This window comes from Equus asinus, chromosome 13, assembly GCF_041296235.1.
Source record: "Equus asinus isolate D_3611 breed Donkey chromosome 13, EquAss-T2T_v2, whole genome shotgun sequence".
In the NCBI taxonomy this organism is placed as follows: domain Eukaryota; kingdom Metazoa; phylum Chordata; class Mammalia; order Perissodactyla; family Equidae; genus Equus; species Equus asinus.
Window position 1 is genome coordinate 12,834,738 of NC_091802.1, and position 19,908 is coordinate 12,854,645.

The window sequence follows — 19,908 nt, forward strand, 5'->3', positions numbered from 1 at the left end:
GAACCATGACTGTCTTTGTCTAGCCCTATCTATCTAATTGTGGCCCCTGGCATGTATTAGACACTCAATAAGTATTTCTTGCATAACTTTCATAGTTGAAAGTATTTCCATTCTGTAATAAAAATTTCCCCCTGCTTTCACAAGTCCAGTACACTCGATGTAATTCACATTCTATCAGGGATGAAATAAAAAGGTTAATTTTCAATCTGAGGTCTTCAAGCAATAGGTAATATTTTAAAAAGCCCAAGGCAAATTATGTATTTGCCCACTAATGGAATAAAAAGACTATTCCCTTCGAGACTTTCAATATCCTGCTTCTCCTTATGAACATCACTCTCACTGTACAGCACTGTGAGTACAGGTAAAGGAGATGGTGATGGGCTTTTCAGAATAAATTCCCAATTCCTTTCTTTTATAAAAATGGAATGCTAAAATGTTTCAGTTAGCTAAAAGTTTTGATCAGTTAGAATCTGGGATTCTAACTAGAATTCTAGGAACTAAAAAAATGTAAATATCTTTATTTTTCTTTTAAAGATTTTATTTTTCCTTTTTCTCCCCAAAGCCCCCCAGTACATACTGTGTATTTTTAGTTGTGGGTCCTTCTAGTTGTGGCATGTGGGATGCCATGTCAGCGTGGCTTGATGAGCAGTGCCGTATGTGCGCCCAAGATCCAAACCGGTGAAACCCTGGGCCGCAGAAGTGGAGCGCAAGAACTTAACCACTCGGCCACGGGGCCGGCCCCCTAAATATCTTTAATTTTTAATCCAAGTGTATCACTGATGATAGCTATTTTGAATTCCTTTTGCTTCCCAAATATATTTAAAAGATATTCTCATATAAAAACATCATTAAATTATGTGAGGTTACCGAAGAGCGTAAAGCTTTGAGGCAGGTGATGGGGGCGGCAGGCTTCTGGAGCCCCCGTACAACATCATCCGTAAGAAGCCAGCTGTGAAGGATGGTGTGGACGGCTTCTCCACTTCCAGACTTCCCACTACTGTTCAGGATGCCCCTCTGGGGAAGCCATAGCCTCTAATGCTTTGAACTTTAACAGATTATAGTCTTCACACCAGCCACCAGACACCACTGTATCCTATACATCTTACATTTCGCTTGTAAATACTTCCTCTTCTGTTTAAACACAATTAAAGCTCCAGATGCCCTTCTATATGTTAACAGTAAATTTCAGTTTTCTCATTTAAACCTCACAATTACACCATGAGGTATATTATTCGATCACCATTTTATTAATGAGGAAAATAAGAATCAGAGGGGTTACAAACTTTGCTCCAGGTCCCGAAGCCAATATGTTGTACTAGGATTCAAACCTGTGTCTGTGCTCCCTCCACTACACCGGACTGCCTTTCTTGAAACAGTTCATCAAACTAAAGGTTTCTATCAGACTCTGGGCTCCCCTTGGGGTGCACTGCCACTGCCCACATCTCCGTGAAACACTTGCTTAAATGGCCTCAGGTGACTAGTGTTCTAAATATCCATGGTCAACCATGGCACTATTGACATTTGGGGCCAGATAATTCCTTGTTGTGGGGGGTTGTGTATTATAAAATATTTAGCAACATCCCTGGTTTGGAATATTTTCTTCCCAGTTGTGACAACCAAAATGTCTCCAGACATTGCCAAATGTCCCCTGGGGAACAAAATCACTCCAGTTGAGAACCACTGGTCCCCTCCGTGCATCTCATAAGCTACTCCCACTGAGGAAAAATACGAGTTTGAAATTCTCCTTGCCTTACATTGTCCCATTCAAGTAACTTTCTCATCTGATGACTCATGTAAATTCATAGACAATCTGCCAGTAGTTCAGAGTACAAGAAATATTTGATGATTGAGTCTGATTGCACAGACAGGCAGGGCCTAACTACCAAAGTTAGCTATCAGGTTATATGACTGACCTTGCTTCAGAGTTCTGTTAGACATTCCAACCCTCAAGTAAGCTGTGCCCAATTACAAAGCCTTGGTTCAAGACAGAGCCCTCTCCCTATACTCACCGGACCTTTGACAGTAGTTGCTTTCTTCTAATTCCCACCAACTCACGTCACCTAAACGCTGTGCCCTGGCACTCAGTCTAATCCTGTGCCCAACACTTACTGTCCTCCTGTCCCTTCCCTTTTCATTTCCTGAAACCACTAGTAGTCACTACTCCTTCTCTGGGGAATACCTCACTGGCTCTTGTGTCCTGGCCTTTAGGTACTGTTGTCAAGTCCTTTCTATTACTTTTTGTTTCCTCTCAATTAGTGGATCATTCTAATTAGCACTATTACATCCGCATAAGCATATTTTTATAAGGAAGCTAAAAGAGGAACATGTATAAAATATATGTAAGGGGAAGAATTTATCCCAGAGAAAGATTTTATCACCCTAAAGTACTTAAAGCAGATTTATACTTGTCACTTGTCAAGACTGAACTGGCTCCTTCCATGAAGAATTTAGTTTTGGGATTATTGCCAAAGTGATTTCTAATGATTTTAATAATGACAGAAGTCCCCTAAAACATTCTCAAGTATGTTGGGACCATACTCCAGTGTCAACTCTGAGGCATAAAAAAGGTTATGATGTCCAAGAGCTTTTCCACCTGATTACACTCATATGTTTTCCATCTAGCCAGACTCTTCCAGTGTTTTCCTACCTTCAAATGGTTTTCAGCAATAAAAATCCTCTACAGTACAATAAGATGTGGTCTCCAGCAGGCTTTTCCTACATTCATTGGGTTTCGGTTACCTATCAGAATAGGTCCTATTGGAAGACTCTCTCACATTCCCCAAGTTCCTTTCCAGTATGAAGTTTCTGATGTTTAAGAAAAGCTGTGCGCCCACTGAAGGCCTTCGCACAGCTGCTACACTCAAAGGGTTTCTCTCCAGTGTGAATTCTCTGGTGACTAATAAGGTGTGAGTTCTGACTGAAGGCCTTCCCACATTCAGGGCATTCGTAGGGTTTCTCTCCAGTATGAACACGATGGTGTTTAATGAGATCTGAGCTGCCCCTAAAAGATTTCCCACATTTATTGCATATGTAAGGTTTTTCTCCACTATGAATTCTATGATGTCTCATAAGGTCCGAGCTCTGATTGAAAGTTTTCCCACAGTCTTTACATTCATACGGTTTCTCTCCTGTATGAGTCACCTCATGTCTAATGAGGTCGGAGCTGCCTCGGAAAGTTCTCCTGCACTGATTACACTGATAAGCTTGGTCTTCTTGGTGAATCCTCTGCTCAGCTTGAAGCAGCTCATCCTTGCTGAATGTTTCCTCACATTCCTCAAGTTTCTGTCCAGCATGCAGTCTCTGATGTTTGAGAAACGCTGTGCGCCAGATGAAGAGTTTTCCACATCCCTTACATTCATAGGGTGTCTCACCACTATGGATTCTCCGATGTTGAACAAGGAGTGAACGCTGCCGGAAGGCCTTCCCACACTCATCGCACTGATGGGGTTTCTCTCCACTATGAATCTTCTGATGTGTGACAAGGTGCGACCTCTGGCTAAAGGCTTTCCCACATTCGCTACATTCATAGGGTTTCTCCCCAGTATGAATTATCCAATGCCGAATCAGATCTGAACTTCCCCGGAAAGTTTTTCCACACTCAGTACACTCATAAGGTTTTTCTTCCCTATGAATTCTCTGTTGTTTGAGAAGGTCCAAGTTAGAAGTGCAGGCTGTTTCACATTCAAGTTCCTTTCCAGTGTGTAGTCTCTGATGTTTAAGAAACATCGTGCGTCCACTGAAGGATTTCCCACATTTGCTACATTCATAGGGTTTCTCCCCACTGTGGAGTCTCTGGTGTTCAGTAAGGCGTGAATGCTGCCTGAAGGCCTTTTCACATTCACTACACTTGAAGGGTTTCTCTCCAGTATGAATTCTCTGATGTGTGACAAGGTGTGAACTTTGACTGAAGGTCTGTCCACATGCATAACACTCATAAGGTTTCTCTCCAGTGTGAATTCTGTGATGTATTATAAGATCTGAGCTTTGATTGAAGGCCTTCCCACACTCACTACATATATATGGCTTCCCTCCACTATGAACTCTCTGGTGTAGGACAAGGTTTGAGCTTCCCTTGAAGGCCTTCCCACATTCTTTACATTCATAGGGATTCTCGCCACTATGAATTCTCTTATGTCTAACCAGATTAGAGCTCTGATTGAAGTCTTTTCCACATTCATGACATATATAAGGTTTCTTTCCTGTATGAATTCTCTGATGTATAATAAGATTTGAACTTTGATTAAAGTCTTTCCCACATTCACTACATACATATGGTTTCTTTCCTGTATGAATTCTCTGGTGTATAATCAGGTTTGAGCTCCGATTGAAAGTTTTTCCACATTCTTTACACTCATAGGTTTTCTTTATGTTATCAGTTTTCAGATGTTCACTTACTTCTGACTTCTCTTTGAAGCTCTGGTCACAGTCTTCATATCTGTGGGATTTGTCTCCTATAGAAAGTAGGTCTTCTCTTTCATGACATCCATGGCCTCTCTCTCCTGCAGTGGCTGTCTTGGGGATGAGATTCACTTCCCTGATACTTCTCTCTTGGGAAGGAGGATGTCTCACTGCCTCCTCTGAGGGGCTTGCCCAATGCCTCAATAACTTGTCCTCAGGATCCCAAGTTTCAAATAACCCACATTCCTGGGACATCTGTCTTTGGAATCTTTCTGATACGGCCCTGGCTGAATCTTTTTCTTCAGAAATTGCCATCTTTGACTTCCAGTCCTTCATCTTATTCCCTGGTCTCAGCATCTGAAATGATAAGTAGACCATTCTATAATTCCTAAAATACAAGTGTCACCTCTTCCTTATCCTGGGAAGTTTAACAGGGAGGAACAAAGAACTTACAAGAGGATTCTTACGTGCTGGGCCTGAGACTCAGACTTTTTTGAGAGATTGTGGCTACCACAGGAACACACACCCTACTGGTGAAGACGAAACTTGCCAGGGTGCAGGCTGGAGCTGGTGTGTGGGAGTGGCCTGCAGGGTGGTGGAAAAATTCACTGGAGGAGGTGGGAAGTCTGGAACTGGTCCATAGGAAGTGGCCTGTATGATGGGGGAGGGGGTAAGAACTTGCTGGATCCTGTGGTGGGTCCAGAACAGGTTTAGAGGAGGCAGCCCACTAGGGTGAGTACCCTCAGGCCTCCCACAAGTTGATCTGCTGGCAGCCACACCAATAAAAAAAATAAATAAATAGGGGCTGGCTCAGTGGCATAGTGGTTAAGTTTAAATGCTCTGCTTCAGTGGCCTGGGGTTTGCAGGTTCAGATCCTGGGTGCGGACCTACACACTGCTCATCAAGCCATCCTGTGGCAGCGTCCCACATACAAAAGAGAGGAAGATTGGCAGTGATGTTAGCTCAGGGACAATCTTCCTCAAAAAAAAGGAGGACTGGTAACAGATGCTAGCTCAGGGCCAATCTTCCTCACCAAAAACATAAATGAGTAAATAAATAAATTTAAAAAATTAGATTAAAATAAATAAATTTAATTTAATTTAAAAATCAAATAAATAAAATAAAATAACAGCATCCCAGCACCAGGAAGAGAAGTTCCTTCCTTTGTCCTACGGCCTTGCATTGCCCCTCCAGCATCCTCTATTGATGAAATATCAATCTTGTGCCACCTGGCAAAGGAGACATGGTCCAGATCCAGTAACACAAGCAAAACAAAGCAGGGTAGGTTTGAAGTTGAGAGGCAATAAATTAGTAACTGGCACACTACTCATTCCTCCCAATATACCACGACAATTAAACAAATCTGAAACTATGCCTCAAAATAAAAATGTTTGGGTGTCATTTTAATAGAATTCAATTCTCCCTTTCTCAGGCCCGACATTTTTCTTTTTGGTATCCTGGTGGAAACGACTCCTTTTGTCTGGCAATTTGGTATCTTTCTGCAATTGGAAGATGAATGAGCTTACTGCTCTTGAGGGTCCATATCATCAACTCCCTGACTTTGCCCAGTCACAAAACCCCTTTCTGAGCTCCCTGAGAGCCATTTCACCTTGGTCTGGTCAAGTGGCTGGCCCTGTCTAGTCATTAATCTTTTTGCAATGAACAAGAGGCGACACAGCACAGTGATTAAGAGCATGGACTCCTAGTGGACTGTAGGGCAAAGTGCCTGGGCTTGAATCCTGTTTCCATCACTTACTGACTGTGTGACCTTCCACAAGTCACTGGAGCTCTCTGTGCTGCAGTTTCTGCATCTCTAAAACGGAGAAAATAATAGTATTTACCTCATAGAGTTGTTATGAGAATTAAATATATGTAAAACATTTAGAACAATGCTTGGCGTATAGAAGCACTATATAAAGGCCAGCTGCTCTTGTTATTACTATTATTATTATGAATCTTTACCCTTTAAGCCTAAGAATTTTCATTAAGTAACGTGTCCCTAGCACAAGCCTCCATATCCAGGCTGGATTTCATTTAAATAACATTCAAATAAAATACCAGAAAGAATTTGTTTTGTCATAATTTTCTCTTCAAGTGCTTTTTTGGGGTTTGTTATGTTTGGGTTTGGCATATATTGTTCAAAATTCAAAAACAGATTATTAAAGATGGTAAAGGCATTTCTCAAAACCCACCGAAAATAACTAAAAGGATGACAAATGAGGTGAACTCCAACTTCAAAAAGAGGGCCATATACAGACATCTCTCAAGTCTCATGTTCCTGACTGGCAAATTCAGTGGTCTTCTGATTGCAGTGAAGCGATCCAGAGGCATGGTGGGGAGGGGTGTCACAGAGAAAGTGGGGACTGTCACTGTAGAGATCTCGTTTGACATATCAGAGGGGCGGGGGAGAAGATGCTAAAGAAGAAAGCACGCTGGCAGGTCGTTTCTATTACCTTCCACCTGGTTCCGAGCTAAGGAGCACTGACAAAGGTGATGGAAGGTGAAGGGGACAGTGTGACCGTCAAATTGTATCACAAAGAGCCTGGGATCTAAAGGGCTTCTTCCTGTGCTAGCTTGATCCCTGGAAACCAAACGCTGAAGGGGGCTAAGCCTGCAGATTTGATGAGAGGGTGTGGTGGCAGGAAATCTGCTTGAGGCTGGGAAGTGCCCGGTTCCCTTCCCTCTGCCTCTTCCCTCAGACTTTCCCAGAGAGCCACTCCACTCACTGCTGAGTAGTGATGGTTAAGGCAACTTAGTAGGATGCATGCTTGAAGATAAGATGATGTTGTTGTTTTAGGAAAGAAAGGAACACGAGTAACAGGGATTAGGAGCACACACCCCAAGAGAAATACCAAAGGAATTAATAGGAAGCATTCAGCAGAGTTCTCCACTATCTCAAAGAAATTATAGACAAAATCACTCTTTAAATAAAAACTCAAAGATGAGATAAAGCATAATGTAGATGAAATTGACCTAAGAAACAACAAAAATAATCACACAGTCATGATGAGGCCTGGAGAAATCATAGAATGAAATGGATATAAACACAATTATAGGGGCTGGCTCTGTGGCCGAGTGGTTAAGTTTGCACGCTCCGCTGTGGCGGCCCAGGGTTCAGATCCTGGGCGCGGACATGGCACTGCTCGTCAGGCCACGTTGAGGCGGCATCCCACGTCCCACAACTAGAAGGACCTGCAACTAAGATAGACAACTATGTACCAGGGGGGTTTGGGAAATAAAGCAGAAAAAAAAACCCAAAAAAACACAATTATAGAGAAGACCAGTAGCAATAGAAAGATATTCAGGGGCCAGCCCAGTGGCATAGTGGTTAAGTTCGTGCACTCCACTTCGGCAGCCCAGGGTTTGCAGGTTCGGATGCTGGGTGTGGACCTACACACTGCTCATCAAGCTATGCTGTGGCGGCGTCCCACATACAAAAGAGAGGAACATTGGCACAGATGTTAGCTCAGCAACAATATTCCTCAAGCAAAAAGAGGAAGACTGGCAACAGACGTTAGCTCAGGGCCAATCTTCCTCACCAAAAAAAAAAAAAAAAAAAAAAAGAAGAAGAAAAAGAAAGCTATTCAAATACATATAATTAGTGTTCCTAAAAAAAAGAACAAACAGAAAGAAAAATCCATTCAACTATATCACAGAAGAAAATGTTGCTGAAATAAAGACTTGACTATTGGCAGAGTACACTGCAGTCCATACAAAGTTGATATAGAACAGTCAACACCAAGACATATCCTGGTGAAGTAACCAAATTTCAGGAACAACTGAACAAATGGGCATCTAGGCAGAGAAGCAAGTAACGTGCAGGAGAGAACTTCAGGTTGACTCCGCACTTCTCCACAGCTACACTTCACGCCAGAAGACAGTGACGTCTGTAAAGTTCTCAAAAGAAACAAAGTGTGATGTGATCATTTTTTACCCACCAAAGTGTGCCCTCGTCTCAAAAGCAAAAGGCAAACATTCTCAAGTAGGTAAAACCTCAGGGAGTAGGACACCCACGAGCCCTTTTTGAAAAGAACTGCTGGGCAATGAGATACAGCCCATGAAGAAATGATTCAACATAGACATTCAGGAACTGAGAGGACCCTGTAAAGGAATGGACGGTGAGCAGCGAATCAATTTAAATGTAGAACGGAGATTAAACAATTGGAAACTACTTTTGTAGAATAGAAAGTAAATGCTTTAAACCATGACAATGTAAAAATAATTATATAAACTGCGCTGTGAGGAGGAGAGCTGAGGGAGTAAGTGTGAATTGTGCTAAGTTACCTGTCTTTCATGACAGGGAATCAATAGATACCTTAATCCAAAGCAGAAACGTATAATTTAAAATAAGGACTGCAATTCTTAATGTGTTTCTTAATTGTTTTTCATAATTTTAGAGAAGAATCTTTAAAAATTACATAGAAATACATTTCCATAACATTTTTTTATTGACAAAAATACTACATGCTTTTTATAGGAAAATCACAGAAAAGCACAGAAGGGTGCTCATAATCAGGGGATCCTGCCACCCAAAGACGACCACTGCCAGTGCTTTGTTGTATATTTTCCCAGTCTCATTTCTGGGCATATATTTTTTCTGATACAAAAATGGGATCATATTATACATGCCCTTTTGTCTTCTTTGCCCTACTTGTGGTACTGGAGCTGGACCCTGAAACATTTCTCCTTTGTCAGTAGAGGGCGCTAGAAGAACACCGTAAGCCACACAAAAAGAGATTTCTCTTCCTGGTAACTGAGGGCTGTTTTGCTTTTTGGTGGGGCCACCAAAGCAACATCTGGGAGGCTTGACGGCTTCTGGTGGACCAGCTCCAGCCGGCCCACACCCTCCGGTGAGTTCTTCTCACCCAGCAGGCCTTTCCTATGGACTACCTCCCGCCTGCCTACACCTTTCAGTAAATTTCTCTGCCATCGGGCAGGCCATGCTTATGGAACAGCTCTGGCCTGTGCCCTCTGACAAGTTTCTGCACCACCAGCAGGCTCTGTGCTCCTCTGGCAGCCACAACCTCTCCAAAAAGGTCTGAATCTCAGCTCTGGGGTGGGGGAGTCCTCTTTGAAATTCTCGGTTCTCTCCCTTAGTCCTGGAGGCAAGGCTGCTTCCTGCATTGTCTATTTCTATGTCCCTTAGAGCCCTCTTTTAACCCTTTCAGTAGTTAGCTAGCTTTCACTCATTAAAAATTCTTTATATTAAATGTCCCTTCTTTAAACTACTTGTGTAGTTTTTCTCTCCTGACTGGATCCTGACTGATATGGACACATAGTATCATTTCACTTTAGATTTAGAACAAAGTGAAGATGATACAAGAAAAGTACTAAGGGGCTAGAAAGGGGAAACAAAAAATTGTTTGGAAATAGTGATAAAAGATCACTTCTCTATAAGAATCATTGGGATCAACCTTTGCCACCAGCACGGTTGTGGCAAAGTACCCAGTCCTTAGTCCCACATAGCTCTCTCTGCAGAGATGAGCGGCAACACTGCTCAAATTTTTCATCCAATTCTATAGGTGAAAGGAATAGGGAGTAACTCAAGGAAATCTTCCCCTCCGAGGATGTCCGGAGCAGAAGGGTACAAAATAGGCTTGACCATAGGTGAGTCCTGCTCTACAGCCCAATTCAGCGGCACTCAGAGTTTGTGGGAAAACAGCATCAGTGTTTCACATCATCCACTGATTTGCTCACCTCATACACATTAACTGAGCACCCACCACACTCCACACATTGTACTAGGTACTGGGAATACAAAAATGAACATAGATATGGTCCCTGCTCTCAAGGAACTTGCAGTTTAAAGGAGGGGAGATAAATGTGTAAACGGATAATAAGATAGTGTGATCAGTGCTCCGTAAGGTAAGCACTGTCCACCATGGGAGAACCTAGAAGCAACAGAACAAGCTAATGGCATATGGGGGGAGAAAGGCATCAAGCACGACTTCCAGTTTTCTGACTTAGGCAGGGGGTGGGACACGGCACTGTTTATGAAGACAGAGGTCAGAGCAGGAAGAGGAGGTTTTGAGGGTGGGTTTTGAAGATCTGAAGAGGAGCTAAGTTTTGGTCATCTACTGGTTTCTAACAGGACTAGAAAGACAGAGATTGTGCAAGCTCAGCGAAAGTCAAGGAAATGTCGATTTCAACTCCACAGATCAGGCTAGACAACCTTCGACAAAGAGCAGAAGCATCCTGCCTCCAGGAGTCAAAGCCACTGGGAATCCTTAATGCTCTAATTTCACTGAGCTCTTTGCAAACTTTTCTTGGTTTTTGTTTTTCAAGAACTCAAGAGTGTATGGATTCCAAGCGGGAGGAGAGAGCCCTTACCCAGTGAGATCAGCTGTGTCCCCTCTCGCATCTCTTCTTTGCAGAGATTCCACCGGGCGCAGACCCGGCACCCAGCATCCTTCTGTGGTTCATTCACAGCCACATCCTGTAGCATCTTGAATTCCTGAAAGAGAAGTTCCTGCTCAGTAACTACCTAATAGAGAGTCAGTAGCAGATACTCTATACCTTCTCTTCTCTTTTTAAATCTCTACTACTTCCTGCCTTGGTCTAAGTACATAATCTTGCCCCTCGCTTTAAAAATGTGTGAGACCATGTGCTAAAAATCATCTCACATCACCCTGTCTTTTCAATGACTCTTCATCTTTACTGTATTTCTTCCATTCTCTAGTATTTATTTGCTCTTTAACGGAGCCCCCAGTATGAGCTGGGCACTGTGCTAGATGGTTAGAATACAGTCAAAAGGAGGACAGTGCCTGCCCTTGAGGAGCCTGCGGTGGCTGTTACAGACAATGTCGATTAAATGGGTTAAGTGTACAATAAGGGTAGGTATGGGGTGCTGTGGGACCTCAGAGGGAGAGCAGAACCTTGAGGGAAGGGATGGGTGAAGAAACTTCCTGAAGGAGCCAGTTTCTAAGGTGAGGTCTGAAAGACAATTTGAGATAACGAGACTAAATTTTCAGACTGAGGCTATCGTATGTACAAAGGCCAGGAGGTGAGAGAAGCTATGATGCATTCACTGATGCACCAGATGATGGTAGCCCCGAGGACAAGATAGTAAAGGATGAGGCTGGTGAAGTACTGATCAAATCACAGAGGGCCTTGTGTACCAGGCTGAGAAGTGTGGACATTCTCCTAAAGGCAATGGGGGGCCACTGAAGGAGTTAAAGCAAAAGAATGACATAATTGGATTTATCTTTTAAAAAGATTGGTAGGCTGCTTTATAGAGAAGGGCCTGGTGGGTGCGCAGCTGAAGGCTGGGACCTCAGTTAGGAAACGCAGCAGTGATCTGTGCTGGAGACAGGGAGGGCCTAAAGGAGCTAGTGGCAGGGGGGTGGACTGAGTCAATATACTGAAAAAGGCAAAACCGGGCAGAACTGGCGCTACCCTAGAGAGAGGGCGTGAGGGAAAAGAGCAGGCATTAAGGATGACATCCAAGTTCCTAACCTGATCAACTGCCCAAGTTGGGTAGCTGGGGTGAAACAGTGGAGGTGAGGGAGAGGCAGTGGTGCATTCCATTTCAGACACGTTCCGTGTGATGTACCCGTGAAGTATCCAGGAGGAAATGTCCAGGAAGCCGATGGATCAGCGGGTCAGGAACCCAGAAGGAAAATCTAGAATGGAGACACAGACTTTGGAATCATCAGCATTCAAGTAGTAACTAAAGCAGAGAAGTGACATTGGTGATGACAGCCTGGAGTCCTGAACAGAACACAGGCTTTGGAAGCAAGCAGGACCACGTTAGAATCCTGGCTCCCCAATGTCCCTCAACCGTCATCTCCTCAAATGCAAAACAATTAACACCACTTATTCCAAAGTGTTATTGCACAGATCAAGAAAAACCCCCAACACAAAGAAAGGCACACCCTACTACAGTGTAAGCCTCTCCAGGATATAAGCCCCATGGGGTGGGGGTCTTTGTTTTGTTCAGTGCTGGAATAGAACCTGGAACATAGTGGGCACTCAATAAAAAATTGTTGAGTAAATGAATAGTAGGTTAACCCTCTTCCCTCTTTCCCTTGACTAAATAATCTCTGAAATCCTCTTCTCCCTTGGCTTCTATAATGCATGATATTCCAATCACTCCACTTCTTCACTGACCTTGTCAGCTTTCTCCTTCTATTAAATGTTACTAAGGCTCAGCCCCTAGTCCTCTCTTTTTATATTTAACATCTCAGTGACCATATCCCCTCTGGCTTCAATTATCACCTTTGTACAGAATGAATCATAAATCTAAATCTCCTATTCCTCATCCACATTTTAGTGTATATTCACAATGCATCTTTGGTCCAATGTCTTGCTGACAGTCAAGACAAATCAAATGGATAAAAATGAACTCATTATTTTTGCTTCTAATCTTATGCCCGTCTTACTATCCATTTCTGCCCAAATGACTAGCTTTCATTGAACAAATATTTCTTGTGAGCCTATGTATTCAGGCAGTGTTCTAGGCCCTGGGATACACCAGCAAACAAGACAAAGTCCCTGCCCTCAGGGGGGCTTGTATTCTAGGGGTTTCTAAGCCAGAAACACAATAGTTTGGTGCTACCTAAAATGTGATCAACACACCAGCCTCACCCAGGAGCTTGGTAAAAATGCAAATTCTTAAGCATCATCCCAGACTTACTGAGTCAGAGCCTGTGGGGACGGGGCCCAGAAACTGCTTACCAAGCCACCCAGGTGACTCTTAGTTAGGCTGCAGTTTGAGAAGCCCTGCTCTAGTCATCCTGAACTCCTCCCTCTCCATCCCTCTATCTGTACCTACTCCCTCACTCTGAAAACTACTCCTTTGGCTCTCTCCAACCCCATCTTCACCCAGCACCTTCTCACCTCATGCCTAGATTGCTGTAAAATCTGTAAACATGCTTTCTGGCTCCAAATCATGCTGATAACACTGTCATACGAAATCATTTTCTAAAACGCTGCTTTCACTGACACCAACGATCAAAAGTTTACCATGAATTTTCTACCACCTATTAAAGGAAATAATAACTTGTTTTTGACTTTCAGAGCCGTATTAGTATCCCAGGGCTGTTGTAACAAAGCACCACAAATTGGGTGGCTTCAAACCACAAAAACTTATTCCCTCACGGTTCCGGAGGCTAGAAGTCTGAAATCAAAGTGTTGGCAGGGCTGCTTCCTTCTGCGGGATAAGTGCGGGATCCCTTCTGAGGAATAACTGTTCCACGCCTCACTCCTAGATTCTGGTGACAGCTGGGAATCCTTGTGCTCCTTGCTCTGTGGATGCCTCACTCCAATCTCTGCCTCCATCTTCACATGACAATCTCCCTGTGTCTTCATATGGCCATCTTCTTAGGAGGACCCACGTCATATTGAATTAGGGGCCCATTCTACTCCAGGATGACTTCATCTGAACTAATTACATCTGCAACAACCTGTTTCCAAATAAGATCATATTTTGAGGTACTGGGGGTTAGGACCTCAACCTACCTTTTCTGGGGGACCCAATTCAACCCATAACAATAGTACTGCTCTATGATTCGCCTAAGAGCAAATCTATGCTCTCGTATCCTAACTTTCCCATCTACTGTGCGTCTCCCCATTCCGTCCCTTTGCCCATGACTCTCCTGTGTGACTGCCTTCCTGCTTTCCTCCATCTACATTTGGAATCAAGAACTTGAATGGCTGCGAGGCCAGGCAGTTAATCAGGAGCGAAGCAAACTGGGTGATAAATGACAACTGATACTTTGTTTCAGTGTCAGAGAGACAATGGAGATTAGTGGGGACTGAGGATCTGGAAATTTTATGCTGAATGTAAAGAAGGGAGCTGCTACTCAACTCCTGCTAATTGCACCACGCAGGCATGTGGGCCCCGATTGGCCACATCTTCTGATTTTTAAAGCGATGCTGAAAGTATCGATTTTTGTGTGAGTGAATGTGAAAGAAATCTCCTGATTTGAAAATGTTGGCCATTTATTCAAATAAAAACAAACAGCATGAGCCAAGAAAACGTGTCTATAGTCCAATCTGGCCCAAGGGCCATCATTTTCAACCTCTGACTTACACAAATGCTTCCCACCTCAGTTAGTACCTTCTAACCCTTTCAATCCTTTAAAATTCATATTCACGTGCATGCATTAGGTGATGCAAAACAGAGTCCCCGCCTAGAGAGGGGCCTGGAAGACAGACACACGCACACACAAAACAAGGTAGTAAGTGCTTATGAATTAGATACTGAATAAGCACCGGCTAAATAAGCTAAAAAAGATGAAAAGCTTAAAGATGGCAGTATGGAGGTGGCAATCCTCGAATGCTTCCCAAAGGAAATGACTTTTGAAGCTACTCCTAAAAGGACATGCAGACCTTTACCAAAAAAAGGCCAGCCTAAACCTCTCCCTCCTCTGAACTCCAACAGTCCGGGTATTTTAGATCGGGTATTAAAACATGCCTGAACCATACAGTTCATTCCTCTGGTTCGGTCTATTCTCCCCAACGGACTGTCAGTAACTCCTGGAGCACGAAAACCAGATCTTACACTTTAAGTTACACGTACAAACGCGTCTCGGGCAGCGCCGAGCAAGGAATAGGGTCAATTTATGCCTGAGAATCGATTCCGGGCCTGGGGGGAGATGCACTTTGCAGTACCCACGAGAGGGAACTGGAGACCCGGCTGGGGGACGCGGCCGGGGGAGGGCCGTGCGCGGGGCAGCCGAGACCCGGCAGCGGGCTGGGGGCATGGAAGGCCCGACCCCGCGCACCAAGCGCCTTCGTCCCCGAGGCCCAACCTCTCCCCACTCGGAGAAATGAGGGATCAGGCGCCTGCCTCCGAAGATCTCTCCACCCCGCTTCCCTGAGGGACTCAGGCGTCGGGGCCCCCAGCTCTGCGGACGCAGCGGGGTCTCACCTCCAGGCCACCCCCAGCCTCCCGCTCGACCGGAGCCCCCTCCACGGCCGCCATCGCGCAGCCCCTGCTCCTCACTCGGGCGCGGCGCCACCACCCCGGTCCCCGCGCCCGGGGCCGGCGGCCACTCCCGGCGCGCTCCCCGGAGCTGTGGGCCCCCTGCCCCCGCTCCCCGCCAGTCCAGCAGTGCCTGCCAATCCGCGAGCGCGCCCCCAGGCGTCCTCCCACCGCTCAGGCCTCCGACTGCGCAGACTCGGCCAGTTCCGCCGCCCGTCCGGTCTCGCGTGAGCCGACTCCTGGAGGGTCCCGTGTCGCGCAGGTTGCTGCACCTGCCGGCGCCGCGCTACGTGAGCGAGGTTACCACCGAGACGCAGAGTCCTCCGGGGTCCTAGACGTGCCTCAGGCCGGGTTTTGGACTGTTGGTCCAGATGGGCGATTTCATCAAATCATCTTAGCTTTTAGTTCTGACTTTAGTCTTTTTCTTTTCCCCCTCCGCATCCCTTTGTCGTCTCGTCCATTGATGCCTTCTGTTAGCCATGCCCTGCCAAAGGCGTGGCAATACAGAGAGAGGCAAGGATAGCGTAATGTTTAAAAGGGCAAGTTCTGAAGTGAAGACGACACTCGAGTAAGAATCGCTAACCCACCCCTTATGGGCTGTGTGATTGAGCAAGTTGCTTAACCTCTCTGCGTCCCATTTAATGGATCATCCTCCTTTTCCTGATTTTTAAATGCTGTCTTTATCATTAACTAAGTTTACATATGTATTTTTTAATGTATTTTGGGGTATGTTTCTGTCCATTTATTTGTCTCTTCTTTGATAATAAAGGGTTGTAATTACTAGTGTGAACTTTTAAATATGTTTTAAAATCTGGTAGAGCTAGTCCTCTCTCCATTTACTCTTCTTTTCTCCTGAAAAGTTGTAGTCATGAATTTTATTTCTTATATTCCTTTTAACATAACAAAATAAAGGTGTTTTGTTTTGGTTTTTGGTTTTGATTTTGTTTTAAGAACCAGGAACTGCTTAAGCCAGAAAAATGAAAATCAAGGTCCAGGGAAGGACAGTAGCTACATTTTTGTTGAGAAATATAAAGTCATGGTAAGAGTGAAACTGAGCACAAAGAAATTAAGAAGTCTTCCCTGGGCTGGAGGAAGAGAACAAAAACTTCAAGATAAGCTTTGCTAACTGCAGCTGTGCATATTCAGCATAATCAACTGTTGTTTAAAACTGACCAGGTCTGTCACTCCCTCCTTAGCATAGGAGTGAGCTGTCGTTTCCAGGAAGTCGAGGTCCGGGCATCAAGATTCAGCCTCACAAGGCCAAACGCAGGCTGCACGTGAAAACTAACCAGAAAAGTCCAGACAGTCAAGGGAAAAGAAATTCAGTCTTCAAGGCCAAACGCGAGCTGTTGGGAAGGCGCCAACCAGCAAGGCCACATGCTCCCCGTCGCCTACCTGAAACCCCAGATAAAACCCCTACTTTTTCCCTTCTGGGAGGTGGAAGTGAGTTCTAAGTCCCCTCTCCTGTCTGGCTGCCTTTTGACAATAGTAAACCTCTTTCCTTTCTGTAAGTCTGACGTGTCAGTTCTTGGCCTTACTGTGCTGTGGGTGAAAGAACCAGTGTTTGGGTTTGGTAACAAGTGTGGCTTATTTTGGCTTTTTAGCCTTTTTTTTTAAAGAACAAAGAACTCTTCTTTCTGATCTCTTCTGGGCTTAACATGCTGCCCTTGTGTGGATTCACTATGTAATTCATTTGTTCTACACACATTTATGGAGTGCCCGCTCTCTGCCAGGCGCTGGTGAACGTTAAGCAAAACCCAAAGGCCCTCTCGTGGAACTTAAAGTCACGTGGAGGAGATACTTAAACAATTCCAAGCATAAATGTAATGTGCTAACGGGTGAGTGCTATGCTGCAGAGTACATAGTGCCCTAAGAGCTTATAAAAGAAGATCTGACTTTCACAGAAAGGTCAATAAAGGCTTTCTGCGGAGAGTTAGGCAGATGAAGGATGATGAACAACCCTAACTTGAGCATAACTTGGTTCATGTAACAGGAAAGTCCAGGGGGTAGACTGGCCAGAATTCAGGGACTTAAGCATTGTCATCAGGACTCCTTTCTCTCTCTCTGTATCTTAATTTTGCCTCTTTCTCTGTGTTGACTCAATAGATTTTTTTTTTCCCACCAGTAGATATGTTTCAGTGCCCGGGATTACGGAAGGAGAGCCTCTATAGCAATTACAGAGAAGGGACTCTGATGGGGTCTGCTTGGATCACATGTCCAAAGCTGTATCCAGTGGTTGAAGTATTCTGATTGGCCAGCTTGAATTACATGTTGGATAGGGAAAGGGAGCCACGTTACTACAAGATCCATCAGGTGATGGAGAGAAAAGACATGTTTTTGTTTTTGTTTATAGCAGAAAAATAAGACAGCTCTTTGGCCAGGCAACGTAGCAGATGTCTACTATGGGAGGCTGTGGGGGGAGAGCATTAAAGTAGCAGGAACTACACGTGCAAGGCCCTGTGGCAGCTGGCAACGCATCGTGGAAACTGAAGGCCAGTGTGGATGGTCGGGCACAAGGAGTGCAGAGTGGCATGAGATGAGCTTGGAAAGATTGTGCCACACCACAGAGCGTCTGGAAAGCCATATGTATGCTTTTTGGCTTTATCCCAAGAGCAGTGGAGACCTATTAGGGGTTAAACAGGGCAGGGCACCTGAGTGTGAGGAGGCAGAGCTGCAATCCTACTACAACTGCGTGAGACCGCAACCCAGAACTGCCCAGCCCAGCCCCTTGCAAATTCCTGACCAAAGAAATGGTGAGAGAGAATTAAATGATTGTTATTATTTTAAGCCAGTAAATTTTGGGGGGATTTGTTATGCTGCAATAGATAGCTAGAACAGGAAGCATCTATCATTATCATGTAATCATCTTTGTATCAGTTTTCTCTGCCATGTTCTCATTTGTCAATGGCTTTGGTTGTGATTCAAGCAATTTCCCCCATCACTTTTATGAACTTTGTGAAATCCTTCTTCTTTGATGGAAGATTTGCAATTTTACTTTGTAATGAATTTTCATTGTACCATATTTTTATTTTATTATACAATGTTTACATCACCTGAGGGACAAGATGTTAACGAGATCAGTGGGGATAGACGTGAATATTAACTGGGGAGGGATTTTTGCAAGGGGACTAATTGGAAGTCGATGGGTGAATATTTTCACGTTTTGATGAATTTTCCCTACCCAGGCTTATAACTATGAAGATTTAGATAATGAATATTTGAAAAATGAGGATCCCCAGTAATAAATCTTTAGAGCAGGGCTGTTTCATTGGTGATAAAGGGTAAGAAGATTTGAACCCCTTTATTGTCAGTGCAATGATTTTAGGTTGCCTTTGAAATCTTCATAATTTACCATGGCTTCTTTGTCATAGTTATTAATGTTCTAGAATCACAGAGATGGAAGGGACTCTGAACATCATAGCCTTCTATCTCTTTTTTGAGCATCATCAGCCTTTATTCCTCTCCTCCATCTTCTCTCCTTCTCACCCCAATATTTTTTGGGCTTTCGTGTGCTAGACGTTGAAAATACAAAAATGAACAAAACCAGGTATTTTAAAAAAAGGCCCTGATGGAGCTGGCCTGGTGGCATAGTGGTTAAGTTCTTGTGCTCTACTTTGATGGCCCAGGTTCATGGGTTTGGATCCCGGGCACAGACTTACACACGACTCATCAAGCCATGCTGTGGCAGCATCCCACATACGAAATAGAGGAAGATGGACACAGATGTTAGCTCAGGGACTATCTTTCTTGAGCAAAAAGAGGAGGACTGGCAACAGATGTTAGCTTAGGGCCAATCTTCCTCACCAAAAAAACCCCCACAAAAAACCCACCAAGGGGCCGGCCCTGTGGCCGAGTGGTTAAATTCATGCACTGTGATTCGGCAGCCTGGGGTTTCACCAGTTCAGATCCTGGGTGTGGACCTAGCACTGCTCATCAGGCCATGCTGAAGCGGTGTCCCACATGCCACAACTAGAAGGACCTACAACTAAAATATACAACTATGCACTGGGGTGCTTTGGGGAGAGGAAGGAAAAATAAAATCTTTAAAAAAAACCAAAACCCGCCGTGAATGTTTGTGTTTCCTTCTCAGCAGCAAGCATTTATTGAGCATTACTATGCACTGCTATTTTTTTCTGCATGCAGTTTTAAAACTGTCTCACCGTGTAAATCAGAGACCAAGAAAATCAAGAAAAGAGGAAATAAAAAGACCCTTAAACAAAGAAAATAATTTATTAACTTGTTTTTTTTTTTTTAAAGATTTTATTTTTTTTCCTTTTTCTCCTCAAAGCCCCCAGGTACACAGTTGTATATTCTTCGTTGTGGGTCCTTCTAGTTGTGGCATGTGGGACGCTGCCTCAGCGTGGTCTGATGAGCAGTGCCATGTCCGCGCCCAGGATTCAAACCAACGAAACACTGGGCCGCCTGCAGCGGAGCAAGTGAACTTAACCACTCGGCCACGGGGCCAACCCCTCTATTAACTTGTTTTAACCATTGGTTTTGTTGTTTGGTCTGAGAAATATTAACAAATTTACCTAAATATCTTAAGAAAATCCTCCGGTATACATGCAAATTACAAGGGTAAC

The 19,908-nt window shown here is 44.2% G+C and overlaps 1 protein-coding gene across 16 annotated transcripts; it reads right to left on the reverse strand.

The window, feature by feature from the left end:
* Positions 1-1,219: 1,219 nt before the first annotated feature.
* ZNF594 (zinc finger protein 594) lies at positions 1,220-15,629 on the reverse strand. Of its 16 annotated transcripts, none has more exons than XM_070482499.1 (7): positions 15,272-15,452; positions 13,498-13,802; positions 11,854-12,020; positions 10,729-10,852; positions 6,155-6,211; positions 4,852-4,983; positions 1,220-4,755 (listed from the first exon to the last, which is right to left on the reverse strand). In XM_070482499.1, exon 7 carries the CDS (start codon positions 4,753-4,755, stop codon positions 2,755-2,757), a length of 2,001 nt encoding a protein of 666 aa, XP_070338600.1. In that variant the 5' UTR covers positions 4,852-4,983; positions 6,155-6,211; positions 10,729-10,852; positions 11,854-12,020; positions 13,498-13,802; positions 15,272-15,452; the 3' UTR covers positions 1,220-2,754. The 16 variants fall into 16 exon arrangements, with proteins under 16 accessions (XP_070338600.1, XP_070338597.1, XP_070338596.1 ...); XM_070482496.1 differs by having other exon boundaries at positions 13,237-13,802; XM_070482495.1 differs by having other exon boundaries at positions 4,852-5,049; positions 13,237-13,802.
* Positions 15,630-19,908: the final 4,279 nt, after the last annotated feature.

Bases quoted from the DNA above. Each gene is read 5' to 3' on its own strand.
- ZNF594 (XM_044745364.2), bottom strand. From the start codon at position 4,755: ATGCTGAGACCAGGGAATAAGATGAAGGACTGGAAGTCAAAGATGGCA.